The sequence below is a fragment of the Diceros bicornis genome, chromosome 9 (assembly GCF_020826845.1).
Source record: "Diceros bicornis minor isolate mBicDic1 chromosome 9, mDicBic1.mat.cur, whole genome shotgun sequence".
Lineage (NCBI taxonomy): Eukaryota > Metazoa > Chordata > Mammalia > Perissodactyla > Rhinocerotidae > Diceros > Diceros bicornis.
Genome location: NC_080748.1, coordinates 30,213,199 through 30,234,611, shown reverse-complemented (window position 1 = coordinate 30,234,611; position 21,413 = coordinate 30,213,199). Strand labels below are relative to the sequence as shown.

Below are 21,413 nucleotides of genomic sequence, written 5' to 3'. Positions count from 1 at the left end.
ATAAGGGAAAAAGAACCGTAATCGAAAAAGTCATGTTCTCAGAGAGTGGTTCCATTGTTAAGTGCAGTGACTTGGAATTATGTTACGTTGCAGGCCCATCTCAAAGACTTGCTAACTATGGGCGACAATGGGCAACCTCTCTAAACTTTACCTTCATTTTCCTTAAATTGGAATCCTTCTCCCAACCCAGGGCCTAAATGTTAGCTGTTACTGTTACTCTACTACTCTATGAATCATTATTGGTGTGGTCCTTAGACAGAATCTCTGTACCACCTTCTCCCTGGTGGAGGCATCATCGAATTCCCAACAGTGGAACATCAGGAAGCCTTTTATTTGAAGAATCCCCGGGCCCATTTCATCAAGCTCTCTTTTTGGGACATGCTGCTTTTGACTCTGGGCAGACTCACTTTTTTTATTGAGCTTCTTATTTGGAAAGAATTTTAAATTTATAAAAGGTTCAAAAAAATTACAAGATTCTATAAAAGGTGATGAAAAATTATAAGGTTTTACCCGGATTTACCTATTATTAACATTTTACCACATTTGCAACATCATTTGTTCTCTCTTTCTCTCTTTCTTTGCACACATATTTCTTTTCCTGAAAATTTGAGGGTGTCTCTTACATCGTAGTCCTTTATCCCTAAACAACATTTCTGTGTATCTTTTCTAAGAATAGGGATTTTATCTTATTTAACCACATTTCAGTTATCAACTTCATAAATGTAATTGATAAAATATTTTCATCTAATTTACCATCTATATTCTATTTCGGTTGATCCAATGGTGTCCTTCATAGCATTGTTTTCCCCTCCGGTGGAGGATCCAGTCTAGCGGCAGATGTTGTATTTAGTTGTCAGGTATCTATAGTTTCCTTTATCCTGGAACATTTCCATAACCTTTATTTGGTTTTTATAACCTTGACATTTTGAAGAATATAGCCCTCATCTTTTTTTTAATGGAATGCCCCTTATTTTATAGGGCAAAATTCCCTCACAATTCGATTGAGGTTTTGCATTCTTGTTTGGGATACTGCACAGATGATGATGTGTCCTTCTCAGGGTATCACATTTAGGGACATGCTATGTCCATCTGGGCCTCATTGCTGATATTAATGTGACCACACAATCGAGGTGTAACCTGATTTCTCCACTGTATAATTACTGTTCTATTTTTTCCTTGCAACTAATAAGCAGTCAGTGAAGAGGTACTTTAAGACTGCTGCAGGGCCGGCCCCGTGGCTTAGCGGTTAAGTGCGCGTGCTCCGCTGCTGGCGGCCAGCTTTCGGGTGCCGGGCGCGCACCAAGGCCGCACCAAGGCACCGCTTCTCCCACCATGCTGAGGCCGTGTCCCATGTACAGCAACTAGAAGGATGTGTAGCTATGACATACAACTATCTACTGGGACTTCGGGGGAAAATAAATAAATAAATAAATAAATAAAATTATAAATTTCAAGTTTCCCTTTAAAAAAAAAAGACTGCTGCAGACCCGCTTTTGACTCTAGTAAAATAGGTGACCACCTGTGTGCATAATTTCAGGAGTACAGGGAAAACACAAAACTTCCAGAAAAAAGATATCTCCGCTCCATCTCTGATGTACTGTTGGAGGGTCATTCCAATAGTTTTGTCTCCTGTTAAAATACCAAATATTCCTGACTTTTAAAAAAAAGAAGAGGCCTTGCTATATGCCAGATTGTGTGTTTGTATTTTATATATGTTATCATTATTTCATTCATTAAACAAATATCCACTGAGTGCCTACTATGTGTCAGCACCATGCTGGACGCTAGGGAAGTGGCACTGACCAAAACAACAGTCCTTCCTCTTGGAGTTTACATTCCAGATAAGACGTTAGTGAAAGGTAGGTGTTATCATGCCGGATTTACAGATGCAGGACATGAAGCTCAAGAAGGTTAGGTGACTGGTCAGGTCACTTGCATGGTAAATAGCCAGCTTTTCTGCTGTAACATATTACTTCTCCATGCTGTAGACTAGAGGTGACACATTAAGTCTTGTCGTTCTTACAAACCTTAGTGGGACCTGAATACACCAAATCTTTTCTTAAGAACAGGTCTTGGCAAAGGCAGAGAGCGTGTAACCCTTGTGTGTGCTTGAAAAGTGCTTCCAGGAATGTGGATGGGGTATGGAAAGAACAGGGATAGGTATATTCTAAATGTAGACTGATCCCAGTTCACAGTTTTGTCTTGGTCTAGTTGTAATCCTCTCTTTTAATCCAAGTAGCTATACATTGGGTGGTGTTTGTTGTTGATGCAGTGATGTACTAGCCAATTCCAATGGCTGTTAAGAATTGCTACTGACATTAAGAATTTCATTAATTAAGCAATAAGCATGCTTTTGGAAGGAATGTGCAAAATCTCTTTTTTTTTTCAATCCAATACTGTTTTAATGTGGAACTTCCTCTCATTTTCCCATCAGCAAAGCTGAACTATATCTCTGCAATCAATTCTAGATTTTGGAAGTGGATTTTTTATTCTATTTGTAGATCTCTTTTTTTCTCCTATTGTTTGTCTTTCTCCCACTGCACAGCACAAACACTTTAGCATTTTCACTCTAAGTGGGACCTAACCCAGAACCTAGTACACAGTGAGCCTTTAGTGAGGGTTTGTGGAAGGGAGGAAGGAAGAAAAAGAAAGAAAAAAATGAGATGATAAAGAGTAGGCTTTGGTAAGGCGAATTTCAGTGTCCTACTTCTTCAGTGTAGAGACTCCTGGGTCTTAACTGATAGCTGAAACACTCCATCGTTTAGGCAAAATGTATATTATGTTCTTCTAAATGCAGTTTCTTATGCTTGTCTAGGTTGAAACTCATTGACACTTTTTCACGTGCTCATAGAGCTTCACAAGACTTTCCTGTACTCTTACCACACTTGCAATCATCATATTATGTGGAAAAACCCAGTGTCATCCTAAAGTAGGAAGTTTGAGTTTCGTGTAATGTATTGATCATTTGATCAGTCCGGTTGCCCCAGCCTCTTATGATGAGGCTGTCTATTCCATCAGTCAGCCAGACAGTCAACCAGTGAGTGCTGAGCTACAGTTCTGCACAAGGCCCTGAGCTCAGTGCTATGAGGGCCTTGATGCCAGTGACCGCACACTTTTCTCCGGAGTGAATTTTCTGCTTGAACTGCCAGATTGTGTTGCTGTTACATAAACACAGGATGTGTCAGATCCAATCCTTGGGGCCTTTGTTTTAGCACCCTGCTTAAAACATCCTTGAACTTGCACTCTAGTAGAGTTTAAAAAAGGAATATACCTGTGTCCATGATTTCAGGAGTACCAGGAAGACACGACATCTCTAGAAAAAAAAGATACCTCCACTCCACCTCTGATTTACAATGTTTTGTGTTAATATAAGTTTTTTTTTCTTTTTTGGTTGAATGAGAAGTCATATTTGGTATAAGGAATTCTTACTGTCTTCCTTCTCTAGGGCAACTCTGTCTGTGACAGACACGTCTCCATGATTTTAAAAAGGGAGGAGGGAATAGCTGGCTCTGGTAGAAAAGGAAGTCATGAGGAGGAGGAAAAGAAAAGACAGCAGTGGATTAGCAAGTCCAGTGCTGATGATTATGCAGATCTTAAATGCGATCTTCATTTATGGTTTGGTTATTTTCATATTTTCTCTTCCATCTCATTCAGGAAGAAATATCTTTAGCGTAGTCTTGAATCAATTGTCCAGTATTTATTGAGTACTTGTGCTGGATTCAGCTTTGTTTTTGGTATTGAGGACTAGGATATGAAGGATATGAGTTGCCCTCACTTTTAAGGCATTTCAAAAATTGGAGAAGAAAGAAGAATTAGAATTATTGAAAAAATTTAGAGAAGAATGTGAGATAGTCCATAATTCTGAGTGTTTTAGGTGCTCTGGGAGACTGGGGAAGGGATAGAGAATTTAAGGAAAGGAAAATAAACCTGGATTTTGGAGGTGGTTTGGATTTGGATGGGTCCCAGGAGGCTGTTCTGAAGCAAGGCAGCAGGGCCATGGCCACAGTGTGTGAACTGGGCAGAGAAACACTGAGGAACAGGGTGTTGCCCCGTTATATGGGTGAGGCCAAGATGATGAAGTGTTTTGTAATCGGTAGCATGTCATGCTATCTCGTTTTAAACATGCTTTAGGTGACTGTCTACATCAAGTTTGGGTCGCGTTGGCATCCATTCCGGAAGAATTGCGAATTACCTTCTCATATACAAATAATATCAAATGGGGGAGGGTGTGGGGAGACAATAGGAAAAATTAGAGGAAAGAATTGTGTATAAAGAGAATCAACCCTGAAGTTACTTGGTAGCAGTTCTGATAAAGCCATTTAATTGGTTAGGGAAATTCATGACATTTTATTCTAAAAATATGTTTTTTCCTTGGATTTGTCAGAGTTGGGAATATTTTTTAATAGCACTCCTCAACAATAGGAATAGGGACAGACATCTTCAGTCTATATTAATCTGGTGGTATATGTGAAGATGTTTATATTAGCTATCACCAAATTTTTTATTAGGATGCATCAATGGGTTGCTGATTACCAGTTGGTTTGATTACCAATGGGTTGTTGATAAAGAAGGCAGATCTGGGTAAAATAAGCTAGACTTTCCCCATTGTGGGTCCCTTGTCTCTGTGTGTCCCTTTCATACTAGTTTTCTAGGATTCTGCCCTCAGCCATGGTTCCTCATTCCATACTCTCTCTCTGGAGAATCTGGTCACCCTCATGGACTCAGGCACCTCATACATAATAATGACTTTCCAATCTATAGCTCGTGTCCCAAATCCCTCCCCCATCTCCAGTATTCAGATTTCATCTCCCTGGCAGATAAGTTTGTCATTCTCCACATGGCTAAACTGAAGTTATCAACTTCCTCTTGAACTGCTCCCATTTTCTCGGTGACACTCAGTGGTGCCACCACCCACCCAGCCACTCCAACCGGAAACCAGGATGTCATCTTGACCTTCCTCCATGACCTCTTATAAATCCTGCACATTTTACTGTAAAAAAATTTCTTAAGTTTTTCTCTTAACCATTAGTTGCCAAAGCAAACTGGTGTTGAATTGACAGCATAAGATTTTCTCAGGTAATTTGGGTTCCAGGCATGTGTATTTATTAAAAAATCCCAATGAGATTCTGCGTGTTTGGGAACTACTGCCTTGGACCATTTCTAAAAACCCATAATTAAAATGGGGTGGGAGCATGCAGGCAGCTTGGTAACCGCAAGGCAAGCTGATGATCATAGGAACTTTGGGCTGAGCTCTTTGCTCTGGGAAATCCCTTTTCTTAGTGTCTGTGATACTTTAGATATTTTTCTGTGAATACAGCTACATGTTTTTAGAAAATTTACATATGACCTACTTAGCTACTTAACACACTAATTAATTAATTCAGTGTATATTCCGTGTGTGCTTATGCGCCAGGGATACGATGGAAGTAAGAGAGACGCAGTTCTTGCCTCAATAATTTTACAGTCTAATGGAATATACTATGCTTTTTTTTCCTTCTTTAAGGTGCAAAATGATCTAACATTACAGAGTAATGGGAGCGAGTATTCTCCAAATGAGGTACGTTTCCTGAAGATTAATGGAGGCTGAGGTATTCTATGAAGACTGAATTGGAGTATCTTTTGCAAAAATATCTGAGACTGGCGTGATTAATGAGTTAATTGTATTGTGATTCTCTAGGGGAATCTCTCTCATTAGCTGTCAGAGCCCTATCTGCTCCTATCCATAATTAAAGATTAATTTTATAAGGTATATTTTGAAAACCAAATGTGGGAACATCTTTATAGAAAACAGAGTGAAAATAGCTCAAACAGGCAACATTTTGAATGTCTTGTTATCCATGAATGATTCAGTGTGTGGTTTCCCTGAAGATGAGACATCTGTTCAGTGTTATCTGTTTCCTCATCTCATTGTGTTATGAGATTCTCCATCAGATGTGCCCTGTGTGAGATGGATGTGAGTGTGTGCTTGTGTGTGCATACACGCGCTTGCACACACCCATGCTGGAGCAGAGAAGAGTGGCCAGTTCACGTGCTTGTAAAATATTTTTGTAATGAGCAAATAAGAAATTGGATGGATCTCCCCCAAACAACATTCTGTTGATTGTGCTACTTGAAGCATTTGAAGATGCACGTATTATCATATTTTTTAGCCAGGACTTCATCACATAGCAGCAAATGCAGAAAGGTCGTGGTTTTATTATAATCCTTGAACGTAGAGAAGTATGCATAGTGCTGCTTCGGGTTTTTAAAATTTTCCTTTCCTTCTCACACCACAGATTAGAGAGAACTCCCCTGCAATCTCTCCCACCACCAACAGCACAGCTCCATTTGGCCTGAAGCCTCGATCAGGTAAATTAAAACCTCAGCATTCTTACACTTGTAAACAACTCAGTAGTTTCTCTTTAGCCTTTTAAAAGTATACATTATAGTGTGACAATCCTTGTCCACTCTGGGGAGTTGGAGTCCTGGCGTCAGAACCTTGCTACGGCTTGGAGGGGCCAGATTTTGGAGGCTGTTAAACCTATGTTATCAGTAATGGATTATCTTACCTTATTTTGAATCAGAGCAAAGAGAAAAAGGTGGTGCGATATGTAAGTGGAAAAGATATATTGTGTTGAATTTTCTTACCCATGGAAGATAAAATAGCTACCCCTTTGCCCCATGGTTCCTTCTGGGTTACCAGGTCTCTGGGAGGGTGACTACCTTCTGAGACGTGCCTCATTTGCTTTCTGAGCCTGGTAGGGTCTGTGTATTTACTCATATAACAGGGTGATCTTTTCAGGGCTCACATGAGTGGTCAGGAGTCATTTAAAAAAAAAAAAGCCTTTCTGCTTCTATCACCTACTTTCTTTTAATTTACTGTTAGTATAGTCACAAAAGTAAATTATAGCTATGTGCAAAATAACTATTGATTTTCAAAAGAAGGACTGTGTACAGAAAAATTCAGTTCTTCTGATTTCTCCATGTACTTTAAGTTCTAGTACTGTCTACCTTCTTTTAGGTCCTCCTTTGTTTTAATACTTTTGATTCTTTGGTCTTTCTCATGCTTCTAAGTGCTAAGAAAGGACTCAGACACTTTCAAGCAAAAGCTATTAAAGAACTCAGATGTTCTTGGGTTTTTCAATAAAGCATTTTGGCAACAGTAGAAGTTATACATGTGTATATTTTGAAAAAGGGTAACCATAGAGAAAAACAAAGCTGCTTCTTTTATAGGAAATTTTTCACTTTGGGAGCAAGGTGACTGATGAGTAACGTGGCCGGGTGTAATGGCTTCCCAGCATTTTGAATGGGCTATAAGACAAAGCCATTTGAGAAAATGTTTGGGTGTGGCAAGGGTTAGTAGGTGTTTTATGGAAAACCAAATAGCGCATGAAGTAGAAGTCAAATGACTGGCCTCCTCGTGTATGGAACTGGGCATATTCAACCAGCTCTGGGCTGGGGCCCTGGGCCAGGCTTCCATTTCCACGTCTCAGGTGTGTGCTGGGAGCAGTGGAGGCCACTCAGGGCACATCTTATCCGTGCCTTTAGTGCTGGCCCGCCAGGAGAGTTATTTCTACACACTGAGGCTGTCACATTGGGCTATTGACTTTCTTCTAATCCTTATAGACAGTTTTACATAATTTTAAAATATTCCATAATTGGACAAATCAAAAGGTGAATGGATCGTCAAAGAACAATATTCTTTTGAATGTGCATCTTTGCAATTCAGTTGTAAAATTGTCTCAGTGACTTTTTTATTCCTTTTATGGAGTCCAAACTCGGCTTATCAATATTGTACTTGCACTGGTAAACCATTTCAAATTCTTTGTAGTGGTGAAAAATAAATGGACTATTTTGAATAGCAGAAAACAAAGATAATTTCCTCTCCAAGCTTCCAACCTTTCTATAACGCTGACTAACCAGTGTGGAAATTGTTCTAGTGTGGAAAGCTTTGCGGAGTTCAATTGCTATAAATAAGGCTGATTTATCTTCAGGAACATCAAGTGGCGTGTTGGAACTTTTTAAAACTAGCATTATGTATTGGGAATTTTTTTCATTTTATTTAGTAATCTAAAAATATTACAGTATGTATTTTTCACATTTTCCAGCTAAATATATATAGTAATCTTAATTGAAGATCAATGATTTAAAAAGATAGAAAGTCTTTTTGATTGAGTAGCTTGGGAACTTTTGAATGACAATTTTTATTTTAAAGTTAAGTATATAGATTTATGTGACTTCTGTGTTACAGATAAAAACAGACTACTCATATTAGCAAGTTGGAATAGGAATTTAGATTCTTAAAGCAGGCTGATAGTTTTCTTCAAAAGAAACATTTTTTTTCTCTTCTGTGTTTTCCTCCCAAGACAACTGTACATATCCAAATATTCATTCCTAGAACCGTGTCCATTTATTTTCCTGGTCCTGCCTTATCACTGAATAAAAATTGTGTAGATATTTCCTAAACATATAAAATTACTCTATGGATTTTTAGTGCAAAAAAAAGAGATATTATCGTTTTATAAATAACCAACTCAGAAGTGCTTGAAATTGACTGACATCTATTGGTTAATTAGGTTTGTTGTGAAAGAGACTCTACTAGTGTCGAAACTTGTTTTTATACTGATCAGTATTGAAGACGTTATTGAGAGGTGTGTGTCAAGGGTTGAGGTTGGCTGGATTCAGCTATCAGTAAAGCTTGTTGCTAGACTCACAGATGTCTTTAAAGAGGAATGTTACATCGCCTTGGGAAAAAAATTCATGAGTGGTCAACACTGATTCTATAATAGTTTTATTTCTAAATAATAGATATATTTACACATATTAAGCTTTGCCTATGTAGCCAAATTTTTTGTGTGAATCACATTTGCTAAAATTGTTATGTAGAAGATCTTTGGAAAGGTATCTGGTAGGTCTCTTGTGTTTTATCTGCATCATCTATGGGCACTCTCTCTTCCTGCTGACATGATTCATTAGTACTCTAAGTCTGGGCTTGCAGAACTGTTAAGATTAACAATATTAACTGCATGCAGAGTATATGATTGATAAGTACTAACACTCAGTTTTTATCATTCTTTTTATTCCATGCGCCATCTTTCATTCTGCTCCTATATTGTACATTTGAAATTAAATTCCATAATATGAAATTCGCTTCATTTCCATACAATCTTATGCCATTTGTGAAATGCTGCTGCCCCTGTGGTTTTTCCTGGGTCCTTGTGCAACTATACGCGGACTGGCTCTCTCGCTCTCCTGCAGACCCCGCCCTCACTCTTCCTCCTATCTCCTTCAACAAACTTACACAGGCACAAACATGGGACAACTCTAGCTACAGTGTTCCATCTGAAGGAGACAGTGACAATGGTAGGTGGCTTTGTACCTATACTTCAATGTGCTCATTAATAAGCCAATGAATATACTGAACAGTCATTTCTGTGCAGCTGAAGATAGAGTGTACTCAACTGCATGCCTGACAGAAGAAATCATGAGTAAACCTTAAACTAAAGTCTGGAAAAGTGCATGTGGATTGTGCTCTAGCAGTTTGTCAAACTACATTTAATTATCTTGACTATTCTGAATTTTATGAGGACTTTACAATAATTTCTTCTCTGCCTTTTCTGCTTTGGTTTTTCGGTTTGTTTGCTTGTTTACAAAAATTTGGGGTTTGCACATTTGGATTATCTCTGCTTGCTCCTGTATCTAAACTAAATGCTTTTAGAGTTTGAGCTTTTATTATCTGTCTTACCATATGAGATTTTTAAGGTAATTAAGATGTTGTTCCATGGCTGATCCTAGAGTGGTGCACTGAAAATAATGTTAATACTGAGAAACTTCTAAAAATGAAGAGAAATCACATCCTTTCTAACCTTTTTAATTTTTTTTTGCAAATTATTTGTACATTTTGACTTCTGATACCTTCTATCTTTTTGAGCATAAATTCGTCTATATAATATTCAGAAATAGTATCTTGGCTTGAGAATCAAATGTGCAAATAAAAAATTGAGGACACCTAGCTAGGATTAATGTGGATATCTTTTAATTTCATGCCATTAAATATTTTAAATAGCATAAGAGATGAAAATAAATAAATATAATTATTTAGATCTATGTGCCATGTGTATCTGAATCTCCATTCTCGTCTAATGTTAGTTCGGATTTTAAACATTTTATTTCAAGATACAGAGTGATAAAAGTAATGTGAAATGAAACAGAGTATGATTTATAGGGAAGAGAAGTGAGGTGTGAGGTATAACCACAATAAAAACACAATAGGAAGATATATTTTCTAATAATACTTATTTTTTTTATATAATTATGTTATATGTAATACATAGAAAATATATATTTAAAACATTTGTTGTGATTTCTGGTTAAAATTCAACCAAAAATGTTTTTCCAATTTCCTTATGTAGAAGGATAATGTATGTTTTGTTAGGTTAGTTATAAAAGGAATTTTATTATTTCAGATTTCTAAATTTTTTAACTGAAAATAAGTATGATTAAACAACAACAATGAAACAAAAGTCCCTCCTTATATCATCCTATTTTAAATTCTGGAAATAGAACAAGGCTAAATGGAAACTTTCTTGATAAACTGTTCTTTTACTTAAAAATGAAAAAGGGGAGAGAGGCATTTTTGTTTTTCAGAGAGCATGGCTATTTATGGGTCTGATGTTGTTTAAAGGAAATAAAGCCTAGAATGAAAGATTTATGTATGATTTGGTATTTCCTTAGGAGTGATATCTGAATCCAAAGGAATTTTTTTTTTTTTAAAACTGAGAAAGATCTAGGCGTCTTGTGTAGCAGTAGCATTTCTGTCTTTATAGATGAACCAACTAGAACCAGAACAGTGAGGTGACCTGAGGTGGGGCCACACCCAGGGCCCTGCCTCCTACCGTAGCTACATTCATTCTATACGGCTCTTTCTTGAGGACTCTTTGTGCAAGCTCCTGAGCCAGATTGCCTTCTTTTTATTAAAAATTCTAAGATTTCCATAGAAAATAATCCTTGTGAAAACTCTTTCTGAAAATACAATAACCTTACAATACTTAGTTGGTATTTTTTATAAGAGTGAAAATTCCAGGGATTCACATGTAACTATTATGCTATACCACGATAACAATAAAGGGATTGTCTTCAATATTCATGTGGCTCAGTCAGTCACTTCAGATAGTTGGTGGCTGTCATTTTTCCCTGTCTGCAGTTTGTCTGCAATATGCCCCGGGCGACAGATCATTTTCTGTGCAGAAATCATCTTTACAAATATTTGTGCAGGTTCCCAGATCTGATTTTTTTATATACAGTCTTTGTTCTCTTTGTGCCAAACCTTGCCTTTTGATTTGCATACATTTCTAACACATTTTTTAAGTTAATGAAGCTGCACTGTTTGCATCCACAAGTATACGAGACTGTTGCAAGAGGAATGCAGCCTGCTTTTTTTGGTGGTTCTTGCTGATTCCTCTTAAGCAGGAGATCCTATTCAGTGGCCTCTCTTGGCATGTAATGCTGATGACCACATCAGTTTTGTTTCCTCATATTTTCTCCATTATCCAATATCCGCAGCTATCCCAACCTTTGTAAATAAATGGCATCTTATTACCAACTCAACCCAGCATAATGTAAATTGCCTTTCATTTATAGTCTTTAGTTATTATTTTTGGTAAAGTTGGCATTTTTATTCCTTGTTCTCTGTCTCGCTTTGTATTAAAATTCCCCTTTGTTTAAATTCTTTCCAATATTTTGTTCCAAATAGATCTCATTTTAAATTCCCCATTTTCTCTAAAACTCATTCTGCAAAGAAGCTGAAAAATGTCAAACTGGCTAGAAGGTCCTTGGGATTTTGAATTCCCACAGTCCCCAGAGTTCTGCCTCTTGCTAAATGGGGAGGATTCGAAAGTGTGTGTGTAGATCTATCCATCCCTGAGACTGGATGGGACAGCTTAACTTCAAGTCATTCTTAACTTGAAAACTTCACTTCTGTTCTTTCTTTTGTGCTCTCTTACTGCTCTGCATCTTTCTGTCATTTTCCCCTTTGCTTTGAAGTTAAAACTGTTCTTATCTTCTTTTGAATCATTTTCCATTTGCAATGAATTGGTGGATGCTAATTTATACTTATTTAAAATTGATCTTTAAATTATCACTGGAGAATGAATGAATGGACATATCCATTTGGGGCCAGTTTACAGGCATTTTCTTTAACTTTTACCATAATCTTGCTCTTATAGGTATTATTTTCCCCATTACAAAAATGTGGATACTGAGGCCGTGAGGGGTGTTTTAGTGATTCTTAACTCTGGCTTCATATTAGAATCACCTGGAAATTTTTAAAACCAAAGCTGCCTATACCCCACAGTCAGAGATGCTGATTTATTTGGTGTAGGATGGGGTCTTAGGCCTGGTTATTTTTTAGTGATTTTATGTTGTGTTCAAGATGGTGAAAGCCACTTAAGTAAATTGCCCAAGACCATAGAGAGGAATTTGAGCATTTCGAGGGCAGACAATTTATGTAATTCATATTTGGACACCAGAAGGGAATAAATAAATGAGCTAGTCAGATTTCTAACTCACGTTAGCCTGGATCTAAAGCCTATGATAATTTTTCAAAGCCACCATATTGCTGCCCTTGAATTTGTATATCTTAAACATCACACCCAGTCCACGTTCTTAACTTCCAGGGAGAAACTGAGAGCTAAATTTCAAAACTTCATGTATCCACAGAGAAGAAATCTCCTCTCATTGAGTTAAATTTAGGTAATAAAGGTTAGTAATATAGACTGATAATTTCTATATGAAGAATGCATTTCACATAATTAAGTAACATTTCAGGCAATTTTTAAAGCAGTGGGCTTTCTTTGCTTACTAAAAGATATTCTTACAACAATTAGAGAAATGGTTTCTTGTGCACATCCTTAAATATCTAGAGTGCCTACTATGTGCTAGGCCTGATGCTTGTTACTATGGATACAGCTCTGAAAAAGGCAGACAAGATCTCTGCTTTCATGGAACTTTTATTTCAGAGTCTAATGTGTTTAGACCTGGGAACTAAGCTTTAGGAGATTTTTCATGACAGGAAAAAATTCAGATGACTGATTATCAGGGTAGGGTAATCTCTGCAAAGATACTCTCCAAATAGACTGGTCTTTGAATGAAGTAGTTTTTGAAACACCTGTTTCATTTATTCACCCAACAAATTGCTGTGTGGGGCACAGGTAGAGGTACAAATTGGAAACAGACTTAAACTCTTACAGAGTCTTAATGGAGAGAAACAGGTCTACACTGTAAGACAAAGTGGTGAGTGCATTGAGAGAGACGCAGATAAAAAATTTTGTACGTTTGTACCAGATACATCACTCCCAGGTCTGGGATAAGGATGAGGAGAGTGAAGGAAGAGGTGGAGATAATGGGGAAATCAGTGGAATTTCACCTGTACCTGCAAGAATGAATTTGATAATCTGCATAAACATATTCATCATTCCCTGCGGAGTCTTTGCTTAGAAATTTGTCTCTTCTGCTAAATAAATTACAAACATCAGCAAATTGTCTTTTTCATTCTTTGAATGTTGTTTGTTTGATATATAGTAATTAAACAGTTAAGTAAGACTAATTTTTTCCTGCGTCTTAAATCACCTACCTCCTTGTCTTTTGCTACTCCTTAGGCATGTATGCATCTGTGCACGTGCACACACACGCACAGCCACTCGTGGACACACTCTCTGTACTCTCTTTATTTCTTCATATCTACACTTATAGTCAAGGTGGCATTTGATTTGGAAAACAGGTGCTAGTGTTGCGGCTCTTCTTAACATGGTCTTGTAGCCTCAAGTTAAACATTTATTGCCTTGAATTAAGTGAGAAAGTTCTTGAGATTTAGTGATATGAAATTAAGGAAAAACCAGAATAATTCTTCCATAGATCGGTTTCTTGAAGCTTTGACCCAGGCTGGTCACTGTATTTATTATTTAAATATAACTTGAAAGAAAAAAAAAAACTGGGTAATATAATCAGAGCTATCATAATGGTTCCATTAAATTTATTCTGTCCTAACAAACCCAGCAAAATAAGAAAACACTTATGTGTTCTGTAGATTTATTATTAGCCTAAAGAGTTTGTTTTAAATTCTCAGGTATTCCACAGTATTAATCCATTTAGAAAACTTGTAGTATTATAGTCATGGTTTCCAGTAATTTTATGTACATTTGAAGTGTTCATTTTAAAAAGTTCAGATGTATTTTAACACTTTGCGATTGCTTAACATTCATAGAACAAATATCCAAGTAGGCATTTTGTGTTTTTAAGATGCAAAGGAAGTTAAGATGAAAAGCAGTGCCAGGAAATTAAAACCCAGACACCATTGCGTTATCTTGTTACCTCACATAGGGCTCTAACAAGGCGTAGATGCTTGAATTGTGTGCTGCTAAACAGAAGCTCACGGTTGGTTTAACTTCCTGATAGTTTCATATTCAGAAAGATATCTGCCAATAAAAACATATTGGAAATATTAAACATGCAGTTTTAGATAAGATTGCCCCTGGAAAAAAGGCAAAGGAAAATACAACCTCCAAAGAAAACATTCCATTTGTTTAAACAGTGTTGGGGCGCCCCTTGCTGGCTACTGTGTGTATTACTCAACTCTGTCCACATTCCTTGACTTTTTTGGTAAATTTGATTGTCTTCTTTTCTTTGGGGGTGTGGATTATTTCTAGATTTTACATTTTAATATATATCTCTTCTGCTTGCTATGTTTAAATGGGTAGATTTTTTTGTTTGACTCAATATGGTGTAAAGGCAAATTTAATGCATTTTCAGTTTCTTCTGTGCTTCTATTTTGTCCAGCTTTTCCTCATTTCCCTTTGCTCTGTAAACTTCTCATCTCTCCCTGCCGAGAGGGTTACTTTGCCCTTCTTCCTTTGGCAGCCTCGCATTTATTTTTGAAACAATTGGTCTCACTTCCTGAGGGTTTGGTTTTTGTGGTCTTGCTGACAGCCCTTCAGTGACATGCCTTTGGCTCCTTTTGCCTGTGACTTCCCTGGGTGGCTTGAGTCAGAGGCCCAGGCCCCAGGCTGGCTCCTCTCTGAGGTTCCAGAAGGCGTTATGTGCATTAGATCATAGGGTTTATTAAGGGTTTGTTAAGGTCAAGGGTTTATTAAGATGTGTCAACTTTCTGGTCTTCCATAGAGTGTCGAATGCTGATTCAAATATCCTACAACTGATTTAGAAAGAAAATATTGAGATGTGAGAAGTATAGTGCAGGTCATTTCCTAAGGTGCTTAGGTCCAAAGATACAAATTGGGATTAAAATGATGTAATTGGTTGAGCATGGGATAATTGATTATATGAAGTAGATAAGTTTTTTTTATTTGAAGTATGTCTGTAAACCATATTTAATTTTTTTAAAAAACCAGTAAATTGAAATAGCTTTTAGGGTGGCTCATACGAAATGTGTTTGTCAGAATAGAATAGAAGTTGCATAGTCGTCTTATTCTACGTTATTTAAAATATGGTGATTGAAACTACTAGGATTGCAGTATGTCAGTGCAGCCTTCTCTGTGGTATTGATTTTTAAAATTGGAGTTCTCTGCCCAAAATTTCTTGAAGGGCTCCCCCACCGCCCCCTGCCCCACCCCAAAAAACCACACACACAATCTGAAAGTCTATGGGACAGGGGGATCCAAATACAGCTTCTCAGCTCTTTGCCCCCTCTGGTGCTCGTGGAAAGTTGACAGTCTTAATAGGATAAAATTCTCAAGGAAGAAAACAATTCAAGTTTAAATCTGCCCTGGGCTTTGTGTCATAATAAAAATTGATTAAAGCTCTTGCTAGAATCACTCTGCCGTGTATAGAATATTTTATACTTTGTTTATTAGTCATTAAAAGATGTTATCCGTCAGAGATTTAGAGCTGACGTTTTCTCTGGAGCCAGAGCCCTAACTCCTTTCAGAGGGAGCGCCACTGTTCATTGCTATTCTTGGAGGTTGTAATTTTAAGGACCTGAAGCCAAGAATGATTTCTTAAACTGCCTCCAATCTTGCCAACTTTTCTAAAAGGAGTCTATGGTCATCTCTGAAGAGCTGACTTTTTGGATACAGTGTCAGTGACGTGATAGAAGTCAGAATTTTTCCACTCCGCACTCAAATATGTAACCCTATGTGTCATCACTTAGTTCTTAACCCAGGCTTATAAAAAATCTTAGCCAACAATATTATTAACCTGTGCTTATTTTTAACGTGTAAAGCAATTCTAAGTCTTCTTATTTGAAACAAATTATCTGAATTTAATGAAAGGATGGTGAAACCTTGAGTGTAAATGAAAACTTAGAATGAAAACTGTGGAAAAATGAGAGGAAGGGGACATCCGTCAGAGAAGTCGTCTGGAATGGTACCAAGGATGACAATCCTTTCCTGGATTCAGTTTATTCCAAAAGATGCAGCCTTTGTTAGTCCACACAACCCAGGATAATTTAAAATATAATCTTCTTTAGAATATTCAAATCAAGGTTTTCATGTGAAGTCAGAATTTCTTTGTTTCTGTGAGTGGTAAATAAATTATTTGAGATAAATAAAGAAACCATTTGTTTAAATTAAATATGAATAGCCCTAAATGGCAACTTGTACTAGGCATTCCATAAAGGCTCTTTTTTCCTCTCTATTATAGTGTTTCTAAGACCTCAGAGAAATTTGGAATCTATAGACCCACAGTTTACAATTCGGAGGAAAATGGAACAGATGAGAGAAGAGAAAGAGCTGGTGGAGCAACTCCGTGAGGTACCCAAGAAACATTCCATGACTGAATAATCATTTTCAGAGTTGAAACAGCATCCTGTATTTTTAAAAAATAGACTTTGAAGCACTGCAAAGAGACCTAGTTTCAAACCCAAGTCACCTACTGACTGTTTGATATTGGGCAAGTCACTTAACATCCCTGAGTTTTAGTTTTTTCATGTATTAAAAAAATAATTCTACCTTAGTGGGGTTTTGAGGAGTATGTGAGATCATGTAAGTAGAAATACTTAATACAGATGTATAAAAGCTAGTATTATTTCAGTTCAAGTTTCCTTTAAAATGATGCACTTATTCATTTGCTTAATAATAATATACCATTAATTTAAAGATATTTATAGTTATCCTTACTTTGTACCCCAAACTGGTTAGAACTTTTTAATCAATAATTTAATAGGCAAACTGTTTGAGTTCGTACCAAGGATGAAGTCTTGTGCTGGACGCCAGGGAAGATTTTAAGCTTGGTGATGGCAGGGACAATGGCTGTCTTGTTTCTTGTTGTCTTTCTGTTTCCACACAGTTCCTAATGGACACTCCGTAGGTCTTGTCTACCCTCATGGTTTTGGTATCTAGTTAGGGAGATCACACATACATATATGGAAGGTCAAATAACAGTACAAGGGTCAGTTGCCACAGAACACATTGGTGTTAGTTATTAAAGGCAGCACATCATGAATTGCTACATAAATTCTATATGTTCAAAGAGAAATACCATAGCCATGAACTGGAAGAATATAAGAAGCTTCTTGGAGGAGAGAGATTTTATGCTACATCTTCTCCTTTCATTGGCAAATCATGATGGACTGCCGCTCTGTGCCAGGAGGTATTCTAGGTGATGGATATAGGAGAGAGCAAAAAGGTCCCTGCTCTCCTGAAGCCTATAGTCTATTGGGGAGAGGTAGTAAATAAGGAGGAAACAAATAAATATACAATTTCAGGTGGCAATGAGTTCTACAAATGAGCGATGCATCCTGTAAATAAAATTAAAGCTAAATTAAGGTAGGTCAGTATCTTCATTGTTGCAGATGATACTGTATATATGGTTTAGCAGGTTGTCAGGAGGAAAGACCTAAAACCTCAAAAGCCTCTCGTCACCACTTTAAGCCACGTTGTTGATTCAACAGTCACATGGGGAAAGTCAGACCTCTGTTATTTGCCTAGAGTATTGGACGTGCTGTAAACTTGGGAGGTGAACTTTCAGAGATAGGTGAAAATAAGATCAGAAGCTGAGTATACCTCTCAAAGAGTGATACAGTTTTGTCTTAAATCCTAGGTCATATTGATCCCTTATGTTTTAATTTAGTGATGTAAAATTAGAGACTGAAAGAGTACTTAGGAAAAAATGAGGTATCTAGACATAGGAAAGCTCTGAAAGAGAATTACATAACACTGTTATATGCCCTGATTTTCAAGTGCTTCATTTATTGCAAATCTCCTAATTAAATCATTCTTTCTTAGGCTATTATCCATTTAAAAGGAGCTTCTGTTGTAAAGCAGAAACTTGTATTTGAAGTTTTAAAAATTGATTTCTCTACTTCTGCTTCTGAGAAGATGGAGTATAGGTACTTTTCCCTATTTCTCCTACTAAGTACAACTAAAACTCCCAGACATTGTGTATAAAATAAAGAACACTCTGAAAGGTGAAGAGAAGAAGGTAGACAAGCTAGGGACTTTCTAGGGACTAGGAATGACACGGGGGTAAGTTCCCTGGGATTTCTTTTTTGCTTCATGTTTTTTCAGATTTGGAGCTGAAGTAGCCAGAAATTCAGAAATGTTATTGGGCACAAATTAAAAAAAAAAAAAAAAAAACCCAACAAAAGCTTGCTTTCTTTCATCAGAGGACAAGGAAAGGGGCAGCCTAGTGACAGAAGACTTTTAGACAATAAATGTTCTACTCCAGCTAAACACCACGAAAAAAGTTGTGGCCTCAACTTTATCCATGCCAGCAGAGACTGGGTTGAAGGCTAGACTTCCACCCTTACTAGGGTGGTATTAGAGAAGGCCAGGACAGGAGCTGGGAATTTCATCTCCACAACTGGGAATGAGCCTGCTTCCTCCCATGGCATCAGTGGAGATCACATGGGGAGCCTGGATTTTCACCCCCACCCAGCAGTAAGAACCACCCCACCTCACAAGTCAGCTGAGACCAAGTGGGAAACCTAGACTTCTGTATACACCCAGCAGTAACAAGGTGGAAACCCCCCTTTCCCTACCAGAACAGTATCCAAAAAAGCCAGCTAAAACAGAAGGTTTAAATAGAATCCAGAGTCTCAACATTACGCCAGAAATGTCCAGGTTTCAACCCTAAATCACTCGTCCTCCCAAGAGCCAGAAGATCTCAAACGGAACTCAGAAAGGGAATCAACAGATGGTAACACTGATGTGGCAGTGATGTTAGGATTATCTGACAAAGATTTTAAAGCATTCATGATAAAAATGCTTCAGTGAGCAATTACAAATGTGACTGAAACAAAGGAAAAAATAGAGCACCTCAGCAAAGAAATGGAAAATCTTAGCAAAGAAATAGGAGACATAAAGAACCAAATGGAAATTTAGAGCTGAAAAATACATTATTCAAAATAAAAAGCCCATATAAAAAGTGGATGGGCTCAATAGCAGAATGGTGGTGACAAAGGAAAGAATCAATGACGTGGAAGAAAGAACAATAGAAATGACCTAATCTGAACAACAGAGAGAAAACAGACTGAAAATAAATGGACAGAGCCTCCGGGACCCGTTGGAGGATAACAAGTGATGAATGTTCATGTCCTGGGAGTTCTGGAAGGAAAGGAGACAGAGAGCAGGGCTGAAAAGGTGCTTGGGGGAGGGAGTGAAATGGGCGTGGCCATAAAAGGGCCACAGGAGGAATCCTTGCCGTGATGGAGATGCTCTGCATCTTGACTATCAGCATCAGCATCCTGGTTGTGATATTGTAGTGTACTTTTGCAAGTTGTTACCTTTGGGGGAAACTGGGTAAAGGGTACATGGGATCTCTCTGTATTATTCCTTATAACTGCATATGAATCTATAATTATCTCAAAATAAAAAGTTTAATGTTTTGAAAAGAAAGAAAAATTAATTTCTCAACTAAAACATAGTCTAAGAGAAAAACATCCCTTAATCCCTCTTCTGACCCTTGTAGCCTGTCTGAACCAGTTAGGATTTGTTTTTTACTGATGAACTCGTTCTGTTTTTCTATTTTCATAGCCAAGGCTGAGGCAACATCGAACTCAAGAAGTGGTTCCATTATTCCTTTCATTCAACTAATTAAAAATTTTAGACACAACTGAATTTGTTTTTTTACATAGGGATTTTTACTTTAATGTCTTTTAAAATGGTTTAAATAATGTCAGTGTTTCCCAGGTGTTCTTACCCTTCTCCCCCATAACAAAATGAATGTCTCAATTCATAGATACCCGTAACTGTATTTTACCCTCAGTTGCCTGACAGCTGCTGGCTTCCTTCTGATTTCTCCAACAGAGCATCGAGATGAGACTCAAGGTGAGCCTGCACGAAGACCTGGGAGCTGCGCTCATGGATGGCGTCGTTCTCTGCCATCTGGTCAATCACATCCGCCCTCGATCCGTTGCAAGCATCCATGTCCCCTCACCAGCAGTTGTAAGTAATGCCATGTAAAGGGAAACTAGCTTACATAAAACAAGCTCTTTTGTACAGTGTTGCTGGTTAAAGATGCCAGTGGGATCACCAGGACCCCACTCAAATCCTCTCTGTTTGGCCCCAAACACCTAGAAGAGCAGAAAAGGAACAGGTCTGAATGAAGCAACATTTTCACTGAAAAAGGGAGACTATTTTAAATAAATATATAAATGACCAGAAAAGAATTTATTTCAAATATAGAGCAAATCATATTAAAAAATTACTGGTTGGAGTGCTAACTGTAAGACTGTAGAGACATAAAGATTCATTTCTCACAAGGGGTTATTTAAACAATGAGAAGTCTTTTTGGAAAGCTTTTTTTGATTGGTAGCGTCCCTTCTAAATGGAATCTCTTTCCTTTATTAATCATTGGGGATTTTAGGATACCTCTGAAAAGTTGTAAAATATCATTAATAAGCTGTCAAGCCAAAGGTTGGTCAGCCAGTCATTAATTCAACAATTCCTTGATCACTCGCTCTACTCAAGGGTACGCTGGCGGTACTGGGGGAACAATGGGAAACGTGGAGATGAGAGAGATGCCATCAATGCCCTAAAAATCCTCGTCTGCCCTGTGGTGAGAGATAAGCCGGCACGTGTGATCCTCTTCCTGTGTATCACGGAGCATGTTACCATCCAGAAGAGAGCCACAGAGTCAGTTTTATGGTCATTCAGATGAGGGTGGGGAATCAGGGATAAGCTTGTCTTTGAAGCCTATGTAGGGTTCAGACAAGTACAGAAGAAAGAATTTCTCTCCACACTATTTGCTGTTTGTAGGAGAGGCAGAAGAGTTTAGGGGCTAAGAATGTAGGTTTTGGATTCAAATCCCAGATTTACCTATAAGCCATCGGACTTTGGGCAAATTATTTAACCTCTCTTTAATTTGATTTGCTCTTCTCTATCACGGAAATGTGCTTGTGGAGATGAAATAAGGTACCACATATGATAGACACATGAATGTAAGCCATTATTATCATTCGTTTATAGAGTGGATTTTCAAAATCC

The 21,413-nt window shown here is 37.6% G+C and overlaps 1 protein-coding gene across 4 annotated transcripts in view; it reads left to right on the top strand.

Annotated features, from left to right (window-relative positions):
- LRCH1 (leucine rich repeats and calponin homology domain containing 1) overlaps window positions 1–21,413 on the top strand; it is a 191,299-nt gene that overhangs the window by 148,198 nt on the left and 21,688 nt on the right. For 2 of the 4 annotated variants that reach the window (XM_058548179.1, XM_058548177.1), the window contains exons 14-18: window positions 5,504–5,557; window positions 6,276–6,348; window positions 9,238–9,342; window positions 16,630–16,739; window positions 20,235–20,372. In XM_058548179.1, coding sequence (XP_058404162.1) covers window positions 5,504–5,557; window positions 6,276–6,348; window positions 9,238–9,342; window positions 16,630–16,739; window positions 20,235–20,372 — 480 coding nt within the window. The remainder of the gene's footprint in view (window positions 1–5,503; window positions 5,558–6,275; window positions 6,349–9,237; window positions 9,343–16,629; window positions 16,740–20,234; window positions 20,373–21,413) is intronic. The other 2 variants (XM_058548176.1, XM_058548178.1) reach the window with 1 other exon arrangement.